Source organism: Ovis canadensis, chromosome 24, assembly GCF_042477335.2.
Source record: "Ovis canadensis isolate MfBH-ARS-UI-01 breed Bighorn chromosome 24, ARS-UI_OviCan_v2, whole genome shotgun sequence".
NCBI lineage: Eukaryota > Metazoa > Chordata > Mammalia > Artiodactyla > Bovidae > Ovis > Ovis canadensis.
In genome coordinates this window covers 52,361,137-52,382,919 of record NC_091268.1, presented here as the reverse complement: position 1 = coordinate 52,382,919, position 21,783 = coordinate 52,361,137, and the positions used below count along the sequence as shown (strand labels likewise).

The window sequence follows — 21,783 nt, the reverse complement described above, 5'->3', positions numbered from 1 at the left end:
TAAATCACAACTACAATCAAAATACAGAAAGAAATAGGGCGTATGGACTGGTTCATTTCTCAAGTCACTTAGGTGGTCACAGTTTTGTTTTTTTAATGGATTTGAGGGAAAAGATTTTTCTTAACGCAGCATGGATATAACCAAATCAAAAATAAAGTCTATACGAGAACATGTATTTGGCAGAAGGTGATTGCTTTTAAAGTGTAACTGCAGTTAAAGTTTTGAATAAGCATTTGATCTAAGCCCACCACTCATCCTTGGATAATTCAATTCAAAAAAGTGCTTGGACTGTACCTTCACGAACCTGAAACACGGTTAGGTAAACTCAGGTGGAGGGTAAATACTGACGACTCAGTCCCCCATCACAGTTTCGGCTGATAAACAAGAGTTCTGCCTGCCTTAGGTAAGTCAGGTTCTTTGCTGGTACAAACTGACACAGGCTACGTCTTCAGATTTTCTCCATCTTTAAGAAAAACAACTATTTCGAATCACTCAGGTCACCTGTGGTTGATCAATTAAGGTTATTAACAGCTAGTGACTACAACTGCTTTTCTCCAAGCTGCATCATCCAAGATACCAAAAAAGTCAGCCCTACATTACACATGCTACAACTCCAAAAACAGCTTCTACATCCACAGGCTATCAAGGAAGGTCTCTTTCCCCTTTTCTACTTGGAATTAGAATCTTTCTCCCTTTCCAGTACACAGTCACGCTCCGAAAGATATAAAAACACGAGGAGATCTGAGAGTGTTTCAAGACATAAAAGCACCAAAAAAAAAAAAAGTTTGGGCATTTGTTTTTTTAACTAACTGGGTTTTCCAGGTGGCGCAGGGGTAGACTCTGCCTGCCAATGCAGGAGACACAGGAGACTCAAATTCAATCCCTGGGTGGGGAAGATCCCCAGGAGTAGGAAATGGCAACCCACTCCAGTATTCGTGCCTGGAAAATTTCATGGACAGAGGAGCCTGGCGGCCTACGGTCCATGGGCTCACAAAGAGTCAGACACGACTGAGCACATACACACCACATTCTAACTCACAAGATAACAGCAGAATAAAACTGAATTTGTTTGAAGAGCACTGTGGAACCCTAAGAACTCAAATTTTCCATTCTTTTACCAAAGTGGCCTAAATAGCGTATCGAGGATTCATTTGTGTACCATGTAAGAACAAAGTTCTTGCAAATTCTGCTTGAATTTAAGATAAAAAGTGTTTCCAAAGTATTTGATTTGTCAGAGGACTCTAAACTATCTCCAAAATAAAGCTCTTCAACCAAGATCACTCAGTCTGGTACATATTATGCTCCAAGCCTACTGAAACCATTTAAGAATGATTTTCCTGTTAAGATATCACAAAGACATTCATTAAAACCATATTCTTTTCAGTATTAAAACATACGTTCTTCTACTAGTTTGGGCCTGCTTTCCAAAGCAGGCCAACCTGCGACACAATAGTTTTCACAAACAAAAAGGGCTCCAGAGAAAGGGGAGACAAATCATAAATGCAACCATTGCACAAAGTACTGCTTGGCATAAATCAAACAGGCGCTGTGTTTTAACATAAATTCTAAATATCAGGACTGAGATTTAACAAAAGCAAGTATAAGCAAACAGTAATTTGGAACAAGTAGGCAGTCAAACTGATATATCCTCAAGAAGGAAAAGAAAACTATCATGGAATTGAAATCTTACTGTATGTATTAGGAAACAGAGAACCCAGAAAGGTTAAACAATTTGCTCCATATCATAGTTAATGGTAGATCTTACCCGAATTGAGTTTTTAAATTCTAAACCCAATGTTCTACTCAACCACCAAATATAACTGTGGGCCCCAAAGTTCTAAATGCTCTTTTATTCATGCTTTTCATTTTACTGTGCCCTGTGTGGTATTCCCTGACTGGTTAGAATAACCCTCATTCTAAAAAAAAAAAATCCCTTTTTTCAAATATCACCCAGGGAAGTAAATTCTGAAACAGATAACAAAAGTACACACCTTTTGAAAGATGGCTTCCCAAGTTTCCAGAAGAGAGTTTAACCTCCCCCTGACAAGTTCAAAGTTGGGGCCAGAAACCTATCCCCCCACTGCCCCGGCTCATTCCTACATAAGTTACGTAGTTTCCACATAATTCACGTAGTTTCCAGGTAGATTAACATTCATCAGACTACTGGCATCATGTGCATCTACAATCAACACTAAATTCTCAACCTCTCTGCAGGAAGGACCACAAAGTCCCTTAGATCATCCCTCAGTCCCTCAGGAATAACATCAGCAGGGGGAAAGGGAAAAACCGTTTTGGAAAGAACATTCATAACTTGATCCTTCAATAGCAAACATGTCCAAAAACTCTTTGCAGTATTTCTGCGTCAGTGGCATCTAAATTCCTGAAAACTGGCTTCCCTGGTGGCTCAGCGGCCCTAGCCCATGTGCCCTAGAACCCTTCCTCCTGGGCCAGAAGAGAAGCCATAGCAATGAGGAGCCAGCACGCCGTCACAACTAGAGAAAAGCCTGCACAGCAACCGGGACCCAGCACAGCTGAAAACTAACTAAAGATCATAAATTCCTGGAACTGAAAATAATTTGGGAAGAACCAACCCCTACTCCAGGTGGAAAAGGCTCAGGTCCAGACCTGCTAACTAGGCTTGATTAATAATATACACCTGACACAAACGTTGTAATTAAAACCTAGTCCTTCTAAAACATTAATCACACTTTTATCTAACTCACAAAATCAGTTACTTCTGCTCTTAACAAGAAACCTGAAACCAATCTCATGTCAACTATAGATTACGCTGCAAATGAGAACCAAATGAAAGGTGTCAGTCATTAAAGTTTTATAAGTATTAGAAAGTAAAAAACGTGGCTTTTACATAACCATAAAACAATGTATACACTGCATCTACACAGAGTTTCATACCAGCCCTGGAATAAAGAACTATATTTCTCCAGAAACAAAAATCCCTGGGACATATTTGCTATTGACAAAACCAGGGTCTGGATTTGGGTCCAAATCATTGTGATCTGATTGTGTTATCTAATCATAACCTGATCTGACATCGTTCTACAAAAAAAACTATCTCCCTTTCCTTGAAACAAAAAATGGATCATGCAACAACTAAGAACTCTCAGAGGAAATTTTAGTTTGAAAAAAAATCACTCTCTGTTGTTTTCAGGGATTTCACCAATAATTGAGGGCCATCCCAAATGCTCATTCTCTTTTTTAAAGAATCTGACCAGACCGACTCTGAAGTCATCATCAGACCAGTCACTGAACAGAAAAATCCAGGGGAAAACCCCTAACAGGGATTAGCCTGAACTTTATATTTCCTTTCCAGAGCTGGAAATATTTGCGTTTGGAAAGTCCCCCAGCAGAACCGTATTTGCAACACTACAATCCAGCCTCAGGTGTGAATTTAAACCGGGAGACGGGGCAGTAGTAGTGGGGAGAGCGACGAAAAGACAGAAGCGGGTGCACACTGGTCCAGGATCTCTGGAGCCCGCCAGCCAGGGGCACGGCCGGCAGACACGTCTGGCACACACCAGAACCACCACGTCGCAGGCCGAGAACAGAGCTTCGCGCTCACCCTTGAAGGTGGCACTACAGAGCCACCTAGGAGACACGGGCATTTCATTGAAGACTCAATGAGAGTGAATCAAGAAAGCCTGCGCTAATGCAGCTGCCAAAGCCTCCAGAGTGTGCGTGTGTGCGCGCGTGCGTGCGAGTGTTGCGGGGGCGGGGAGGGGGGTGAGGTGGGTGGGACAGGGGTGACGGTAACGCAAAGAACTGAAGCAGCGGAGTCAAGAGAAGATAGTGGCCTGGCCTGAGAGAGGAAGTGGCCCAGACTGAAGAGGTCTGGACCAGAGGGGAACTGAGGGGACCGGGACCGGCAGAAGCTACGAGACTGGATGGAGGAATTAGAGGCTGAAGGAAAGGGTGGAGGCCGCCAGACAGAGGCAAGGGGGCGGGGCTGGGAGATAAGCAAGGGCGGGACAAGGTAGAAAACGGGGGGCGGGATGCGGGGGGGAAACCAGTGAGGGGGCGGGGCTCAAGAGAAAGGGGCGGGGCGCGGAGGGGAGAAGCAAGGGGGCAAGTGGGGGGCGGGGGGGAGAGAGGAAGAGCACGGATGGGGGAAGGGGGAGACATAGGTGGCGGAGGGGTACCAGGAGCGAGAAGCCAGGGGGCAGGTGGGGGCGGGGGAAGACAGGGAAACGCCAGAGGATGGGAAAAGCTGGCGAGAAGAGAGGGGCGGGACCGAGAAGGAAAAAGAGAGGGGGCAGGTGAGGGGGGAGGGAAGAAATCGAGGGGGACGAAGGGGGTGAGGGGCGGGGCAGGAGGGGAGAAGCGAGGGGCAAGGGGGCGAGAGGAGCGAGGAGGCTGGCGGGGGACGGAAGAGGTCCAGGAGGGGAGAAGTGAGGGGGAGTGGGGAGGATGAGGGGAGATCGGAAGGGGTCCAGGAGGGTAAAGTGAGGGGCAAGGGGGGAGGAGCACGGAGGGAGGAGAGAAACGGAGGGGCAAGGAGGAGAGGGGAGCGTGGAGGATGAAATGGGGGGGACGGAGGGGGTCCAGGAGGGGAGACGCGAGGGGGCGGGGCCGGGAGGGGCGAGCGAGAGGCCCAAGTAGGGGGACGAGGAGGGGAGAAGGATGGAGGGAGTGAGACCGAGGGAGGCCAGGAGGGGAGACGCGAGGGGACAGGTCGTGGGGGGAAGCAGGGAAGCCGGGGGGCGGGTGGGGGCGAGAAGCGAGGGGGCGGGGCCGGAGGCGGGGGCGGGGCCGGGAGGGAGTCGTGAGGGGCGCCCGCCGAGGGGGGCGAGCCGGTCCCGGGACGGCGGCCGGCAAGGGGGAGGGCCGCCTCCCCGGGGCGCCCTGCGGGAAATTCCGGGGCTGCTGGAGGGGCCGTGCGGGCTGCGAGCGGGCGCCGGCGGGGGCCTCCTGCCGGCCGTACCTGTCAGACGGATCTTGATGCTGGAGCCGTTCCTCCGCGTCCCGGGGTTCGACATCTCCCGCCAACGATCGGGCAGCCGCGGATCCAGCGCCGCCGCCGCCCCCCGGCCCGGCCCGGCCCGGCCCCGCCGCCGCCGCCGCCGCCTCAAGGTTACGGCTCCGGGCTGGGCGCCGGGGTCCGAGCCGGGACACAAACTCCGCGGCCCAGGCGTCCGGACGGCCGGCAGATGGTCGAGCCGGGCGATCGGCGCTCGACCCGGCGCCCCCGACCCTCGCTCACTCCCAGCCGAGCCCAGTCCGGAGCCGCCGCCGCTACCGCCGCCGCCACCACCTCAGAGCCGGACGCCCGCCGCCCTCGCCGCTTCCGCCGCCGCCGCCTCCCGGAGCCGCGCGCGCGCCCGCCGCCGTGCCGGCCCGGCCCTGCGCGCGCCCGCGCCGTGCGGCCCCGCGCCTGCGTGCGTGCGCGCGCCCGCGGGGACGGCGGGGCGGGGCTCGGAGCACGCCCGCGTCGCCGGCCCAGCCCCCGGGCGCACAGGGTCCCAAAGCCGGTGGTTGGGGCGTCCCGCACCGGGGCGGAGGAGGGGGATCGGAGGCCCTGGGGACCCGGCGCGACGTGCAGAGCCTCGGCGGCCGGGAGCGAGCGCCGGGCACGCCCCAGGGCGGGCGGGACGGCGAGGCCCGCGTGCGGGCTTTCTCGTTCTCCGCCACATTCTCCCACGGAGCCGGTTTGCATGCGGACGTTGAGGTTCAGAGAACGGCATCGATTTTCCAGGCCTCTCACTTAAGGCTCTGAGCTCGTGAGAGCTGTTGAAAGCGGGCTTACAGCAAACCGAGGTCTGTGACTACACCAACGACTTTGCACGAATAGGCGTGCAATTCCAGTTTGTTTATTTACTTTGAGTAAAGAGTGTCTTAAAAAATGCAATTCAAGGGAGGGACTTCTCAAAGAGACAAAGTCCCCTAGGTGTGTTCTGGGCAACTAGTGCTGTCTCTTGACCCGTAACAAAGTTGCCAGAATCGCAGGAAGTGCCATATATGGGCAAGGTAAATAAGATGCGAGAGGCGGATAAAGAGGTAGATGTTTTCACCATCCAGTCAACAGACACTTGAGCCAAACAGAAAGGTAGCTTTAAAGCCTGCGTTTCCCTGCCTTCTGCTAACACTTCTGCCAGAGTTTCAGGGTGGAACTAAAGCTCATTATGCTTTCTTCAGCAAACAAACCCCTCGTTAACCTGTTATAAAGAGGAAAAACGTTGATAGGGAAAGCTGGGTTTGTTTATCAGACTTGTCTTTGACCAACTACCTGATTCTCTGGATGCCTTCTTTGGTTTGTGTCTTAAGGAAACCAGGCTCTGATCCCTTGCAGCCATCCCCTGCAGCCGGGGACCTTCCTTGTGGTCACAGTCTTCAGAATAGAGCCCTCTTCCTAGAGCCCCTTGACATGCCCACCTGCCCTTGCTGAGCTCAAGACTCGTGAGTTGGATTCAAGGCTGCCTCTCCCAGCCTCCATCGGTGACTTAAAAGGACAGACCTAGATCATTTCTGTGGCCCCTTGCAGCTCAGACTTTGAATGAGTCTAGTGAAATATCCAAGAATACAAGCTATGTTGAAGCAACAGAGCAGTGGATCCAATATACAGCTCTGTTCCTCTTTGAGACGATTGTCACCGAGTCCCTGGATCTAAATAAGTCCATTTAGAGTCTGCAGTGCCTCAAGTAATCCCCATTCTGCTTTCGGTGCAGTCAGTATTTCTCCCTTCGCTCGGTTCCCATATTCGAGGAGCCTCTTCTCTGTAAACTACACTAAATGTCTTCCTTTCTCTGCTTACCTGGGTGCTGGACCCTGTTCTTACGCCAGCTGTTTCTGACCTAAAAACCTTTCATTTCTTAACCTCATTGTTGTCTTACCTTCCTGGATGTCTGGGCCTTTTCTTAATTGTTTCCTCAACTCCTGAGTCAGAAGGCTACTTCTGGAGGTTACTGAATTGCATTTTATTTACTCATTAGCAAGTAATACATGACTAGGGACAAGAAACATAAATAAGTCAGAGCTACTACAGTCCATGGGGTCGCTAGGAGTCAGACACGACTGAGTGACTTCCCTTACACTTTTCACTTTCATGCATTGGAGAAGGAAATGGCAACCCACTCCAGTGTTCTTGCCTGGAGAATCCCAGGGACAGGGGAGCCTGGTGGGCTGCTGTCTCTGGGGTCGCAGAGAGTCGGACACAACTGAAGCGACTTAGCAACAGCAGCACAGCACTTGCAAGGCTCTGCTGAATGGCTGAAACAGACAAGAACGGACAAAGTGTCTGAGGCTAGAAAGTAGATTACAGTACCACTCTGCTTGGAAGGAGAGAGATGGAGAGCTCAGAAGAGTCACAGAAGATCTTGATCTAGGGATTTAGAGGCAAGTTGAAGTTGAAGTCTTTTGAGCCAAGAAGTGGGGAAGGGCACTATAGACAGAGGGAACAGCTTGTGCAAAGTGAATGCATTTTCTAGCGCAAGGTTCAGTGGCAGTGCAGTCACATAGCTGCTGCATTTCTCTCCTTACACCAACTCCATTAAAAGTTGATAAAGATGATAAAAAGATGTTTGCCCACTTAAAAATCATCCCCACAATTTTGTGCTGAGGCTGTAGGCCAGCCTTATATCAAACTTAAGATGTACCTTGAAGAACTTCCCCCGTGGTCCAGTGGTTAAGACCTCATGTTTCCAATGTAGGGGGCATAGGTTTGATCCTTGGTTGGGGAACTAAGATTCCCACATGCTGAGTGGCAAAAAAAAAAAAAAAAAAATCATTTCACTATACAAATATCCTCAATGTGTTCAATGTGCTTCTCAGCTCCAAATTAAACCTTTTTAAAAAAATGTACCCTGATACCCAATCTCTGATAAAAATATTCAGAAAATTCCAGAAATTTCCCAAAAGCAGAATTTGATGCCCTCTGTACCAGCAGCTATTTACATAGCATCTACATCTAGAGATGATTTCAAGTCTCTAGGAATGTTAGGTAGTTAGAATAGGGAAACAGGTTCCAAGATGGCAGTCAGAGGAAGTGGTAAGAAGCATGCAGAGACCAGACAAAGGAAAGGAAAAAGCCTGAGAAAAGGAAAACCACAGCTGGGGGTGAGAACCTATTGGGGAAAAGATGCCTAACATGCCCCTTGCCCTGAATGGCCTTGAGCATACACTCTATCTGCATTCCCTTCCCTGATTGGTCTTAGGTGCAAACCCCATTTTACATGGGGAATAGCCTCAGGAACCTCCAAAGTATAACCTCCAAAAAGTATAAAAAGGGAAGCCTGAATGAGTTGAGGCCATTCCTACCAGGGTTGGTCTGCTCTAACATCTCAAGCGTGTACTGCATGCCACTTGCTTAATAAATCCTGCCTGTTTGAGCTGTCCTGGTCTGTCGTTTCAATTCTTTGCTACAAGACAAGAACTGAGCAGAAAAAACTGACCCAACAGGAAGATACGCTTAGGTTATATGCAAATACTATGCCATCTTATATAGTATAAGGGACTTGAGCATCCCAAAATTTTGCTATCTTCAGGAGGTCCTGGACCAGTCTACCCAGATAGGAAGGGATGTCTACTCTCTCCTAAAGCTATCTTGACAAATAGGAAATGCCAAACAGAGAGACAAAGTTCAGTGAGTATCCTTTTTGCAATGACTTTACAGAAAGCAGTCTTGATCCAGCTTTCTGTGTAGGATTTGGCAGCTGATTTTATTGCCCCCAGATGTATCACTTCCCTGACTCAGTGTTATTGGGCATTTGAAAGGTTTTCCAGTGGAAGAAAAAAAATCTCTCTGGGTCTGACTACAGTACTTCTTTTTGTGTGTCCCAAACTCTTTGAGAATCTGATAGCAACAGTGGAGAGTTTCACCAGAAAAATTGATCTATGCAAACACACACCGAATTTTGCATCCTATTTCCGTGGGTTCATGAACACCTGAAACCAATTTATGGATCCTGTAAGGTCCCGTTACTCCTAATCTAAAGGCAACGATCAAATGAACAGCACTGGGGATATCCCATATGTATGTGTTCAAGAGGACTTCTCTGGTGGTTCAGTGGTAAAGAATCCCTGCCCTCATGCAGGAGATGCAGGTTTGACCTTGGGTTGGAAAGATCCCCTGGAGGAGGAAACGTCAACCTGTTCTAGTATTCTTGCCTGGGAAATCCAATGGTCAGAGAAGAGCTTGGCAGGCCACATTCCACGTGGTCATAAAGAGTCAGACACGACTTAGTGGCTAAACAACAACAAAAAAATTAGTATGTGTAAAAGGCATGTGCTAGTCTTTGCTCTGAAACCAGCAAGTTCTATGGCCCTAGGGAAATCTGTTTGGAATATCGTGCAGAGAATCCTTGGTGGGAGTAGACAGCTCTAAAACATGCCTCTTGAGAAGGCACGTCTAGACCTGAGCTGGTGCCTCTGAGACCAGCAGTTACATCAAACTAACCTTTACAGTCTTTTGTAGATCTAGGATCTAGGATTCTTTTACTTTTCACCTAAAAATCAAGTTTTAACAAATAATTGTGAGACTTCCCTGGTGGTCCAGTGGTTGAGAGTCCACCTGCCAATGCAGGAAACACAGGTTCAGTCCCTGGTACGAGAAGATTCCACGTGCGAAGGGCAACTAATCCCATGTGCCACAACTATTGAAGCCTGCGTGTCCTAGAGCCGGTGCTCGGCAATGAGAGAAGCCACCACAATGAGAAGCACGTCCCCCAGCTCACCCCAGCAAGAGGAAGCCTGCTCACAGCAACGAAGAGCCGGCACAACCAATAAACAAATAAAAATTTTAAAAACCAATTATGATTAATGAGCACATTCGTCTATTCTTCTATGCCCAGAAGGCTTTAGGATCTTTCTCTAAATTACAACCTAAACTTGATGCAAGTCTTAGTATGTTATTATCACTGGTAAGGTTTTCCTACGTTTTTTCCTCATTGAAATTTTTATTGAGATAATGCTTTTAAACATGAAGTTGTAAAAAATAATACAGAGAGCTTCTAGATACTTTGCTAGTTTCCCGTAATGGTAACATTTTGCAAAACCGTAGTATAATATCACAACCAGGGTATTGACATTGATGCAATCCAGTCACGTTCACATTTTCCCAGTTTTACTTATACTGGGGTGTCTGCTAAGTTCTATACGGTTTTAACATTTGGTAGGTTCAAGTATCCATCACCATGGTCAAAACACTGAACACTTCCCATGCCACATGGATCCCTCATGTTGCCCTTTTATACCCACACCTTTTGTCCCACTCAACACCTGGCAACCACTAATCTGACCTCCATTTTAAATATTGTTCATTCTAAATGTTACATAAATGGAATCGAATAGAATGTAATCCTTGGGGATCGATTTTTTTTCATGCAGCATCATTCCCTGGAGAGCCATCTAAGTGGTTACAAGTATCAGTAGTTCTTTCCTGTTTATTACTAAGTAGTCTTCCCCAGTATGGATGTATCAGTTTGTCTAACCAGCGGGTCACCCTTTGAAGGGCACCTGCTGCCGCTGCTGCTGCTAAGTCGCGTCAGTCGTGTCCGACTCTGTGCGACCCCATAGACAGCAGCCCACCAGGCTCCCCCCCGTCCCTGGGATTCTCCAGGCAAGAACACTGGAGTGGATTGCCATTTCCTTCTCCACCTGGACTAACTCCAATTCTTGGTTATTTCAAATAAACTATTATGAACATTTGTATACAGCTATTGATGTCAACAGAATTTTTCATTTTTCTGGGATAAGCTACCCTAGAGTATAATCGCTGAGTCATAACGAAAGGACAATGTTTAGTTTTATAAGAAACTGCCAAGCTTTTCTAGAGTGGTTATAACGCTTCACTTAACCTACAAGCAAGGCTCCTCAGCCTTTTTGCCAGCATTTCATATTACTATTTTTCCTTTCAGCCATCCTGATAGGTGTGTAGTCACTGTGTTTTATGGCTGTGGAATTACTTGAGATATAGATTATTTCTTCAAATAGATGCAGCCAAGTAATTAGGGGAAATCCCAGAAAAAATAACCCTAAAGTCTTTCTTTAAGGACCATAGCTGAACCTCACAATCTGTGTTCAGAAACCAGTAAGGTCATGAGTGAAAATGAGAAAATAATTGAACTGCTATTATTCATTTAAAAATGTAATTTTGTTTATAGAGTAGCTCTCACTTAGATTAGCAGTGTTCTAAGCAATTAAATTGATTTTCCAAATAAAAGTAAGGCACTACTTAGAATAAAAGCTTGACTTTAAAGAATCTTTGATATTAATTTTTCATTTAAATGCATTATTCTCTGCAATTACCCTCTGTGTTTTTTCAGTCTTTTAACTTTACTGAGGTTTTCAATGGCTAAGTCAAAGATCTGTCTTAGTAAATGTTACATTGCACTTGAAAATATGCGGGCTATTCTCAAGTATCTTTTGATATTGTTATCTATCATAATTCCACAGAGATAAGGGAATAGACTCAGTAGAATTTCAATACCTTCAGACCATAACATTTTTGCACTTTGTTTCATGTCCCTGGATATGTTCCAGTGTATCCTGGTTTATAGTCTATGGGAACTTGAATAGAGTTTGTATCCTGCTCTTGTGTGAAAGGGCTTCCCTGGTGGCTCGGATGGTAAAGCGTCTGCCTGCAATGTGGGAGACCTGGGTTTGATCCCTTGGTCAAGAATATCTCTTGGAGAAGGAAACGGCAACCCACTTCAGTACTCTTGCCTGGAAAATTCCATGGATGGAGGAGCCTGGTAGGCTACAGTCCATGGGGTTGCAAAGAGTCGGACATGACTGAGCAACTTCACTGTGTGTGTGTTGTGTAAAAATTGTATAAATCTTAATTATGTTGAAATGGTTCATAGTGCTTTTCAGGTCTTCTATATCCTTATACTTTTCTGTCTATCATTCTATTACTTTATGAGAGTCTGATATTGAAACTCCAACTAAAAATCTTAATTTATCTACTTAAATAATTGTAATATATAGTGGAACCATATGTAACTTTGTTCTGTATTTCCCAAGTTTCCTGTAAATGTGTTATCATACTTTCATAATTTAAAAAGTAAGAAAGAAAAAAAATCAGACACAATGATTTTATTATTAGTAAGCAAAAGATATGTCTAAAGTTCTGGTCTATTACTCTCTACAGATTTCATGATTTCTTTGGCCCAGAAAAATAAGACTAGAAATTCTCTAAATTGGTTATATCTCATCTACAATATATAGGCAATAACCAAGGAAATCAACAAACCAAAGGAAATCTTAAGTCCCCAAATCACTTGTCTGTTGGCTAAATATTTTTGCTAGTCTTACAGCAAGCTTGGAGGAAGCACTTATATATTCTAAGACAATGGGTCTCAAAAGTGTAATCACCAGAGCAGCAGCGACACCTGGGGACTGTTAGAAATGCAAATTCTTTGCTGTGTGACCCAAGGAGTTCAAAGGGGTGCTCTCTGATAACCTAGAGGGGTGGGATGGAATGGGAGGTGGGAGGGGGGTTCAAGAGGAGAGGACATACGCACACCTATGACTGATTCACGCTGAGGTGTGGCAGAAGCTAGCACAACATTGTTAAGCAACTATCCTCCAATTAAAAATAAAATTTTAAAAAAAACCATCTTTTAGAATAAAAATAAGAAAGGCAAATTCTCTGGCACCACCCGGCTTACTACAGCATCAAACTCAAGAGGCGAGCACAGCAGTCTGGTTTTGAACAAGCCCTCCAGGCGATTCTGACGCCAAGCTCTGGTTTGAGAACCCCTGTAAAAAGCATCCAGTTGCTTTTCTAATGTCTCAATGAAAGGAAGAGAGCAAGGAAATGCAAAAATCCGCAACAAGGTTATGTTGGCCAGAATGTCCAAATCAACGCCAGGTAATCTAAGCAAAAATGAGATCTGTTAGAAAAACTTCAAGGGGTCATAAGATCCTTGCTAGATTTTAAGATAAATCATGGACTGTGATCAATACATCTGATCAGCCAAGGAGCAGATTCTTTGATCAGAAACTGTGGCCAGGATGCCACCCCTGCTCCCCTAGGAATTAACGCCATCTGTCCTTGCACGTCAGGATTATAAACTCTGAGAGAGTCACAGATGTAGAAAACAAACTTAAGTTTACCAGGGGGAAAGTGGGGGAGGGATAAATTGTGAGACTGGGATTGAATACATACATATACTACATATAAAATAGATAACTAATGAGGACTCCCTGTATAGCAGAGGGAGTACTCTGCTCAGTACTCTGTAATGGCCTATATGGGAAAAATAATCTCAAAAAGAGTGAATATATGCATATGTTTAACTGGTTCATTTTCCTGTACACCTGTACACAACACTGTAAATAAACTATACTCCAATAAAATTTTTTTTTTAAGATCATAAGTTCTAGAAGGAGTTCCCAATTTGTTGCATTGAAAGCAAGCCCCCTGTTTTCACTGTCTGGGGACAGTGAGAAGGACAAATAAAGCCCCTTTAACCTGCATAGAGGGAACTGGGGTTCTGACTCCTGCCTAAACCACACACAGTAAGTTCTTTCTCCCTAAGAGGAAGAGAACTGAACAGCCCCTAAAAGGCTAATATCTGTCTCAGAAACAAGGAGAGCCTTGAATTAACATTCCCTATCATTTGATTTAAACAGATACCAATAATTTAAATTAGAGTTTCGCCTTTTACTCCTCAAGCACACACTGACTCATAGGAAGATGGAGACAGCTTAACAGGAAGAAAGGAAGTCTGTGATTTAAAACAAACTGGAAAATTCATGAATCACACACCCTTGTGCTAATTATCAAAGAAGAGCTGGAGCAAGCGCCCGTCTGCGGAGAATATTAACCAAAGTTTCTGACGGCAAGGAGGTGACCCAATTCCCTAGTCCTATAGATACGCTGGACTGGTCACCAAATCAATGCTCTATGTCTTCTGCATCGTGTTGAAATCAAACTCAGTGAGAGATCGGGCGGGGCTCTAATCTTACCGTGATTGGGCAAAAATAGAAACAAGTGCAGATGAATGAGAGACTCCCCTAGTACCAAGAAAGGGGGGTGGGAACAGCGCCTCATTATTTAAAGGCATTAATAGAAACAAAGTTAATTTGGGGTTCTGGCTTGTGTGAGGGAGGGATGCTACATAATTACTAGCTTCTATTTCTGCTTGGTGAACTTGATAAAGATTTTCAAGGATCGCTTCTTCAAACCCAGGTTCAGCCCTTTCAGGTGCCTGCGGCAGCACTAAAGTATGCCGAAAACCCCCAAGCCTACATCAGCCCTCTACCTGCCAGGACCTCCCTGGATGAACGAGGCCCATAGGAAAGATGCTTAAACTTCCATTTCTCCCCTCTCTTGAGCTCTATTTTAAAAACACAGTCAGTGGCCCAGACGGTAAAGAATTCACCAGCAATGTGGAAGACCTGGGCTCAATCGCTGGGTTGGGAAGATCCCCTGGAGGAGGTCATGGCAACCTACTCTAGTATTCTCGCCCGGAGAATCCCATGGACAGAGGAGCCTGGCGGGCTACAGTCCATGGGGTCGCACGGAGCTGGACACAACTGAGTGAGTACGCCCGCTCTATATAATAATTCAAGCAAACATTTATTAAGAACCTCAGTGTACCAGGTTCTTGTGCTGCTGTGCAAGGATTTTTTTTTTTTTGCTGTTAGAAACATTTTTATTGTGAAAGATGACACACTTATGGAAAAGTGAAACTCCTGTGTCGCCATCACTAGATGAAGAAATAGAACCCTGCCAGGCCCAGGAAGACATCTGAATTCACCTTCCTGATTCCAACCCCTCCCAGGGCCCCGCCCCAGGTAACCACTCTCCTGACTCTTGGGGAATCATTTCCTCCTGGGGTAAAGCATTTCCTGCTTTTATTCACAGTTTGACCTATTAAGTATGAACCCAGCTTTCTTTTGCCTCTTTTTGACCTTTCTAAAAATGGAACCATACAATTTTTGGCATCTTTTGTTTAACTCAGCGTCACGTCTTTGAGATTCATCTATATTATTGTGTTATGGCTGCAGTTCCTGTATCTTTATTGTCTGTACAGTATTCTATTGTATATTTCAATTTATCCATTTATGGACATTTGGATTGTTCTAATTGGGGGATAATATGAAGATTATGTGTTAAATTGCATTTTGACTAATATGAATATTAAATTGTGGTGCTGCACGAGTGCAGTGCACGAGCGCTGTCGTGTCCAGCTCTTTGCAACCCCGTGGACTGTAGCCCACCAGGCTCCTCTGCCCATGGGATTCTCCAGGCAAGAATATGGGAGCGGGAGCGGTTTGCCATTTCCTCCTCCAGGGGATCTTCCTGACTCAGGGATCGAAACTGCGTCTCCTGCGGATTCTTTACCACTGAGCCACCTGGGAAGCACTTCCTGGTTAATAATAGGTATTGCGTTGGCTGTTAGGAATCCCTTTAGTGATGTGTGTAGTCAAGGTTTTGGGGGCTTGAAGGAGGTTGTCCGTTTTTCTTTGGGATTTTTTTTCTTTCTTACTGATTTATTTGCATCCTTTATGTTATTTGGATATACATTTTCTGTTGGTTTTCTTTTTTCCAGTCTTTTCGTTGAGGCAAAATACACATAAAATGTACCATGGTCACCCCCTGTAAGTATACAATCACAGTGTTGTGTTACGTCATCATGCTCTGTCTCTGGAGCTCTTTTCATCTTGTAGAACTGAAACAGTACCCTCTAAAGAATAACGCCCGCATTTCCTCCCTTTCCCCCATCCCTGGCAGCCACCCTTCTACTTTCTGTCTCTGCGAATGTGACTGTTTTACCTCATGTAAGTGAAATCACACAATATCTGTCTTTTTGTATTTAGCCGATTTCACTTAATGTCCTCTAGATGGAGAACAGTATGGAAGTTCCGTGAAAAACTAAAAGCAGAGCTACCATATGATCCTGCATTCCGACTCCTGGGCATCAATCTGGAGAAAACCATAATTCAAAGAGATACATGGTGGGGGGGCATCCAGTGGTTAAGACTCTGCGCTTCGAATGCAAGCGGCGTGGGTTCAATCCTTGGGCAGGGAACTAAGATCCCACATGCAGTGAAACCAAAAAAATTAACACTTTTTAAAAATAGAAAAGATACATGCACCCCAGTGTTCACAGCAGCACTATTTCCAGCAGCCAAGACATGGAAGCCGCCTAAACGTCCATTCACAGATGAATGGATAAAAAAAGATGTGGTGCCATAATCTGAAACTAACAAAACACTGTAAATCAACTATGCATCAATTAGAAAAATAAAAGTCACAAAAAAGACTCATCTTCGTTGTAGAATGTGTCCGAATTTCCTTCCTTTTTAAGGCTGAATCATATTCCACAGTATGGATGGACCATGCTTTGCTTATCCATTCATTTGTCCATGGACACTTGAGTTGTCTCCACCTTTTAGATACCATGAATAATCCCACTATGAATGCTGCTGCTGCTAACTTGCTTCAGTCGTGTCTGACTCTATGTGACCCCATAGACGGCAGCCCACCAGGCTCCCTCGTCCCTGGGATTCTCCAGGCAAGAGTACTGGAGTGGGCTGCCATTGCCTTCTCCGCCACTATGAATATGGGAGCACAAATATCACTTAGAGATCCTTGTTTTAATTCTTTGGGGTAGATACCCGGAAGTGCCGAATCATATGCTATTCTATTTTTAATTTTTAAGGAACCACCAAACCATCTTCTGTACCAGCTGCACCATCTTCCATCCCCACCGACAGCGCATGCGGGTTTCAGTTTCCCTGCATCCTGGCCATCACTTGTTGTTTTCTGGGCTTCTGTCATCCTAGTGGGTGTGAAGTGGCATCTCATTCGGTTTCGGTTTGTATTTCCCTGGTGAGTCCTGACATTTAGCATCTTTTCCTGTGCTTGTTGACCATTCATATCGCTTCTTTGGAGAAATGTCTATTCAAGTCCTTTGCCCGGTTTTGAATCGGGTTGTTTGGCAAGCAATTTTAAAAGATCAGTTAGGTATGGGCCTTCATTTTGTCTAGCACTGGAGACCCATTACATAAGCAAATCATTCAAACCATGTATAAATGAGACAGAAGAGCCAAACTGAACGTCCCCTTTCTCGGTAGGCTGTGGGTGTCTGTGGAGAAAGGAACACGTCAGTCGCTTCACCTGGGTGCATGTGGAGGGTGACTTGCTCGCTGAGTGTTTTCACCTCGTTATCTTAAGCAGCAAGTTTCTAAAGCAGCTCAAAAATTGTCAGTGATTAATTCAGGAGCATCATTCATTTAAATACACTTGGGAGGTATGGCCAGTCACTTTACCTTTCAGAAGGCAGCCCCCAACCTTTGCTTCTTAAAAGGCTTGAGCAGCTTTCTTGACAAGCCCCATCTATTTCTGCTGTGAATTTTCATCTCAGCTTGTCACTTAGAGGTATAATCAACGTAGATGTTGCAGTTTGCTCAAAGTCTGTGATGTCTTAACTGAGCTCAGGACAAGGCTGTCATACTTCTCTTTCATGAGAGTCCTTGGAATCAGGTGAGAATACAGTGGATTTTCACTCAGGAAAGTATTCGCTGCATAGAAGACACACTGTCCTTATTGCAGTTGAACTTGTAGATTCTGGTTAGATTCTCAACTCATGGATGAAAATTAAGAGACCTGAATAAATAAACCAGGGAGAATCCAAGAGGAATGTTATGCTAAACCATGGGCTAGTCTTAGGAGAAAGCTTTCGTTGGAAAAAGGGTGGGGCTAAGTATCATTAGAGACGTTGCGTGGAACCGGAACAGTCTGGCTGACACATCACTCCCTGAAGGAGTTTCCGCCCCCGAATGCAATCCTTTGCAGAATACTTCATATCTAAGTGGGTGGGATAAGGGGGTGAGAGGGGGTTGGTGCCAACAGTGGATGACTTAGGAAAGCGATGAACCGACCCAGCATTTCTTTCCTCAAATCTAGAGACTTGCCACGAATTGTTTAGCAATCATCAGCGTTTCCTTCCCTCAAATGCAGAGATCTAAAAACTCAAGGCATATGAGAGCCAGGATGAACCCCAGAGCGTAAGTCCCTGGCAATCTTCACATTACACATATGACCTAGAGCAGATTTGGTATCAGCAGATCCGTGGGTTTAAGAGTTTCTCCGATGGCTCAGCAGGTAAAGAACCCGCCCGCCAATGCAGGAGACCCAGGTTCGATCCCTGGGTCAGGAAGATCCCCTGAAGCAGGAAACGGGAACTACTCCAGTGGTGGTGACAGCGGTTTAGTCGCTAAGTCATATCCAACTCTTGTGACCCCACAGGCTGTAGCCTGTCAGAATCCCTTTCCATGGGATTCTCCAGGCAAGAATACTGGAGTGGGTAGCGATTTCCTTCTCCAGGGGATCTTCCCAACCCAGGAATGGAACCCTGGTCTCCTGCATTGCAGATTTTTTTTTACCAACCGCGCTAAGAGGGAAGCCCAACTACTCCAGTATTCTTGCCTAAAAAACCCCATTGACAGAGAAGCCTGATGGGTTACAGTCCAAAGGGTTGCAAAGAGTCGGACTCGACTGAGCACACACACGAGTGGGTTTAAACACTTCCCTGTTGACCGGCTATGGGATCCTGGGCGATTCCTCTAAATCTGAGTTTCAACTTCTTCATCTATAAAGTAGATATAATACCAACATCATACTGTTACTATAAGCATTACGGATATGGAGGATATCTGTAAAAACATTTTGTATATCCTGTGACTGTTCTTAATCCAGGTGTATTTGTATCTAAGCCACCTTCCAGAGAGGGATTTTGGTTTGTGTGTTTATTTAAATGAATGTGTAGGTAGTGACCAGGACTTTGTAAAAAATAAAAGTTCCCCTAATTTTGATTTTTGGTTAAATGTCATACCTCCCTGCCCTCCCCCTGAAAAAGGAAACTGCTTCAAGTTTTCTAAACAGTCACATTTCTCAAAGACAAGCAAATCAAGGATTTGGAATATATTTCCAATTATGATTCACCCAAACTGAGTGAAAGGGTGCTTACTTTGTGTTTTCTATTTTCTTTTCTAAAAAGAAAAATTATCTGGCTGCCCTGCCTGTTTTTATTTTTATTTTTTAATATTTACTTATTTGGCTCATTAGCCAAACCAACCAGCTAAGTAAGCTGGCTGTGCCAGGTCTTAGTCTCAGCACAGGGGACCTAGTTCCATCTTTGTTGCAGCATGTGGGATCTAGTTCCCTGACCAGGGATCGAACCTGGGCTCCCTGCACTGGGAACGAGGAGTCTTAGCCACCGGACCCACCAAGGAAGTGCCTCTTTTTAACTTTTAATTATGGAGAACTTCAAATATCCACGTGGGAAAAAAATACAGAATAGTATAATAACTACCCCTACCATGAACCCATCACCAGCCATCACCACATTGCCAGGCGTACAAAATATCTTTCTCTTCCACTTCCCACTTTCCATATTAGTTGTTGCTCAGTTGCTAAGTGTCTGACTCTTCACGACCTCATGGATGGTAGTCTGCCAGGCTCCCCTGTGCTTCACTATTACTTTGAAACAAATTCCAAATGTTATTGCATCTGTAATCATTTAGTACATATCTCTTAAGAGTGACATTTTAAATTAACCTTAACGTGAAACCTAAAAAGTTAACAATTCTTTAATATCAAATCTCAATTCAACGTTCAAGCTTCCAATGTCTCAAATATCCAATGTATCTTATTTTTACATTTGTTGCAATCAGAATACAAGTAAGGTATCACAGCCATGAAATTAAAAGACGCTTGCTCTTTGGAAGAAAAGCTATGACCAACCTAGATAGCATATTCAAAAGCAGAGACATTACTTTGCCAACAAAGGTCCGTCTAGTCAAGGCTATGGTTTTTCCACTGGTCATGTATGGAGGTGAGAATTGGACTGTGAAGAAATCTGAGCGCCGAAGAATTGATGCTTTTAAACTGTGGTGCTGGAAAAGACTCTTGAGAGTCCCTTGGACTGCAAGGAGATCCAACCAGTCCATTCTGAAGGAGATCAGCCCTGGGATTTCTTTGGAAGGAATGACGCTAAAGCTGAAACTCCAGTACTTTGGCCACCTCATGCGAAGAGCTGACTCATTGGAAAAGACTGTGATGCTGGGAGGGATTGGGGCCAGGAGGAGAAGGGGATGACAGAGGATGAGATGGCTGGATGGCATCACGGACTCGATGGACGTGAGTCTGAGTGAACTCCGGGAGTTGGTGATGGACAGGGAGGCCTGGCGCGCTGCGATTCATGGGGTCGCAAAGAGTCGGACACAACTGAGCGACTGAACTGATCACAGTCTAGCTGGTCAATATGTCTTTTATAGGTTTCTCTATATGCAGTTTTTATTTGGAACTTATCAAATGAAGAAACTGAGTTGTCTGCCCTGCGGTTTCTCAGTCTGGATTTTGCTGACTGCTTATCTAAAGCTCAGCTTAACATTTTTCTCTGCCTTCTGTATTTCCTGTAAATTGATAGTTGGGTCGACATGTTTAACTGCTTCTTTCTTTTTTAAATATTTGGTTGCGCTGGGTCTTCATATGGCATGAGAGATCTAGCTCCCTGACCAGGGACTGAACCTGGGCCCCCTGCATTGGAAGCTCAGAGTCTTAGCCACTGGACCCCCAGGGAAGTCCCTAATTGCTGCTTCCTCATGTTTTCTCAAGCCTACAAGTTCTTTCCTCTGTCTTCTCCATTCTGCTGTTGGGCGCACCCAGTCAAGTCTTAGTTTCAGTTATTTTATTTTTCAGTTCTAAAATTCCCACTTGGTTCTTATCTCTTCTATTTCTTTGCTGAGACTTCACAGGCTCCAGGCTCTCACCTGAATGCGGTCTTTTAACGTGTGAACACATGGTAGAGCCCCCAAGGTGGCCCCCAGTGGTCCTGTCTCCTGGTCTTCTACATCTGTGTAGCCTCTCCTGCTTTCTACGGGGGTTCGCCAGTACAACCAGTGGCATATGGTGGAAGGGATGCTGTATCCTGTCTGAGATTAGGTGGTGAAGGACTGTGGCTTCTGTCTTGGGCATTCTCATGCACAGACGCTCAGGTCACTTGCTCTGGCAGAAGCAGCCAGGTGGTGCCCACGCCCTGCTCTGTCCCTTACCAAAAGATGCAGGACAAATCAGACAAGCTTGTAAGCTCCGACTTCTTTACTGGGAAATTGCTTTTGCCCCGCCTACTTGCCAGGGTTATGAGTCTCATATACGATAAAATGTTTGAAAACATTATATGACTATTAACTTATCTAAACCGACACCTTTAATTCCCAGATGAAAATCTGAAACCCAAAGGAATGGGGAGAATTGACAGATGAGACATGAAGGGAATAGAGGCTTTACAGGGGAAAAAAAGGCAGGGCTTCCCTGGGGGTCCAGTGGTGAAGAGTCTGCCTTGCAATAAGGAAGACACAGGTTCAATCCCTGGCCTCGGAAGATCCCAGATGCTGTGGGGCAACTAAGCCGGTGCACCTCAGCTAGCGAGGCTGTGTGGCGCCACTGCTGAAGCTCGTGTGCCCAGAGCCTCCACGAGACACGCCACTGCCACGAGAAGCCCGTGCGGCACGACGAGAGAGTAGCCCCCACTCAGCACAACTAGAGAAAGCCCACTGCAGCAACGAAGACCCAGCACAGCCAAAAATAAACAACTATCCTTTCAAAAAAGAAAAGAAAAAAGCCAGCTCTGGAATCCAGAGCTTGCGCTTCAGTCAAGGCCAGTTGCTCTCTCTGCTATTCCTAAAGGGTCACGTGCTATTATCGTTCAGCAGTCACTCCACACTTCAGAGAAGCAGAAGATGGATTATGGATGGCACATGGTCAACCAAGAGACCGATATCTCTTCTACGGCACATAACCACTTGAGGATAGAT

General features: G+C 45.7%; 1 protein-coding gene across 3 annotated transcripts in view; it reads right to left on the bottom strand.

Annotated features, from left to right (window-relative positions):
• The window catches only part of SMURF1 (SMAD specific E3 ubiquitin protein ligase 1), a 92,196-nt gene extending 86,876 nt beyond the window's left edge, over nucleotides 1–5,320 (bottom strand). For all 3 annotated transcript variants that reach the window (XM_069570770.1, XM_069570768.1, XM_069570769.1), the window contains exon 1: nucleotides 4,940–5,320. In XM_069570770.1, the coding sequence (XP_069426871.1) occupies nucleotides 4,940–4,994 (55 nt within the window). In that variant the 5' untranslated portion in view covers nucleotides 4,995–5,320. The remainder of the gene's footprint in view (nucleotides 1–4,939) is intronic.
• Nucleotides 5,321–21,783: the final 16,463 nt, after the last annotated feature.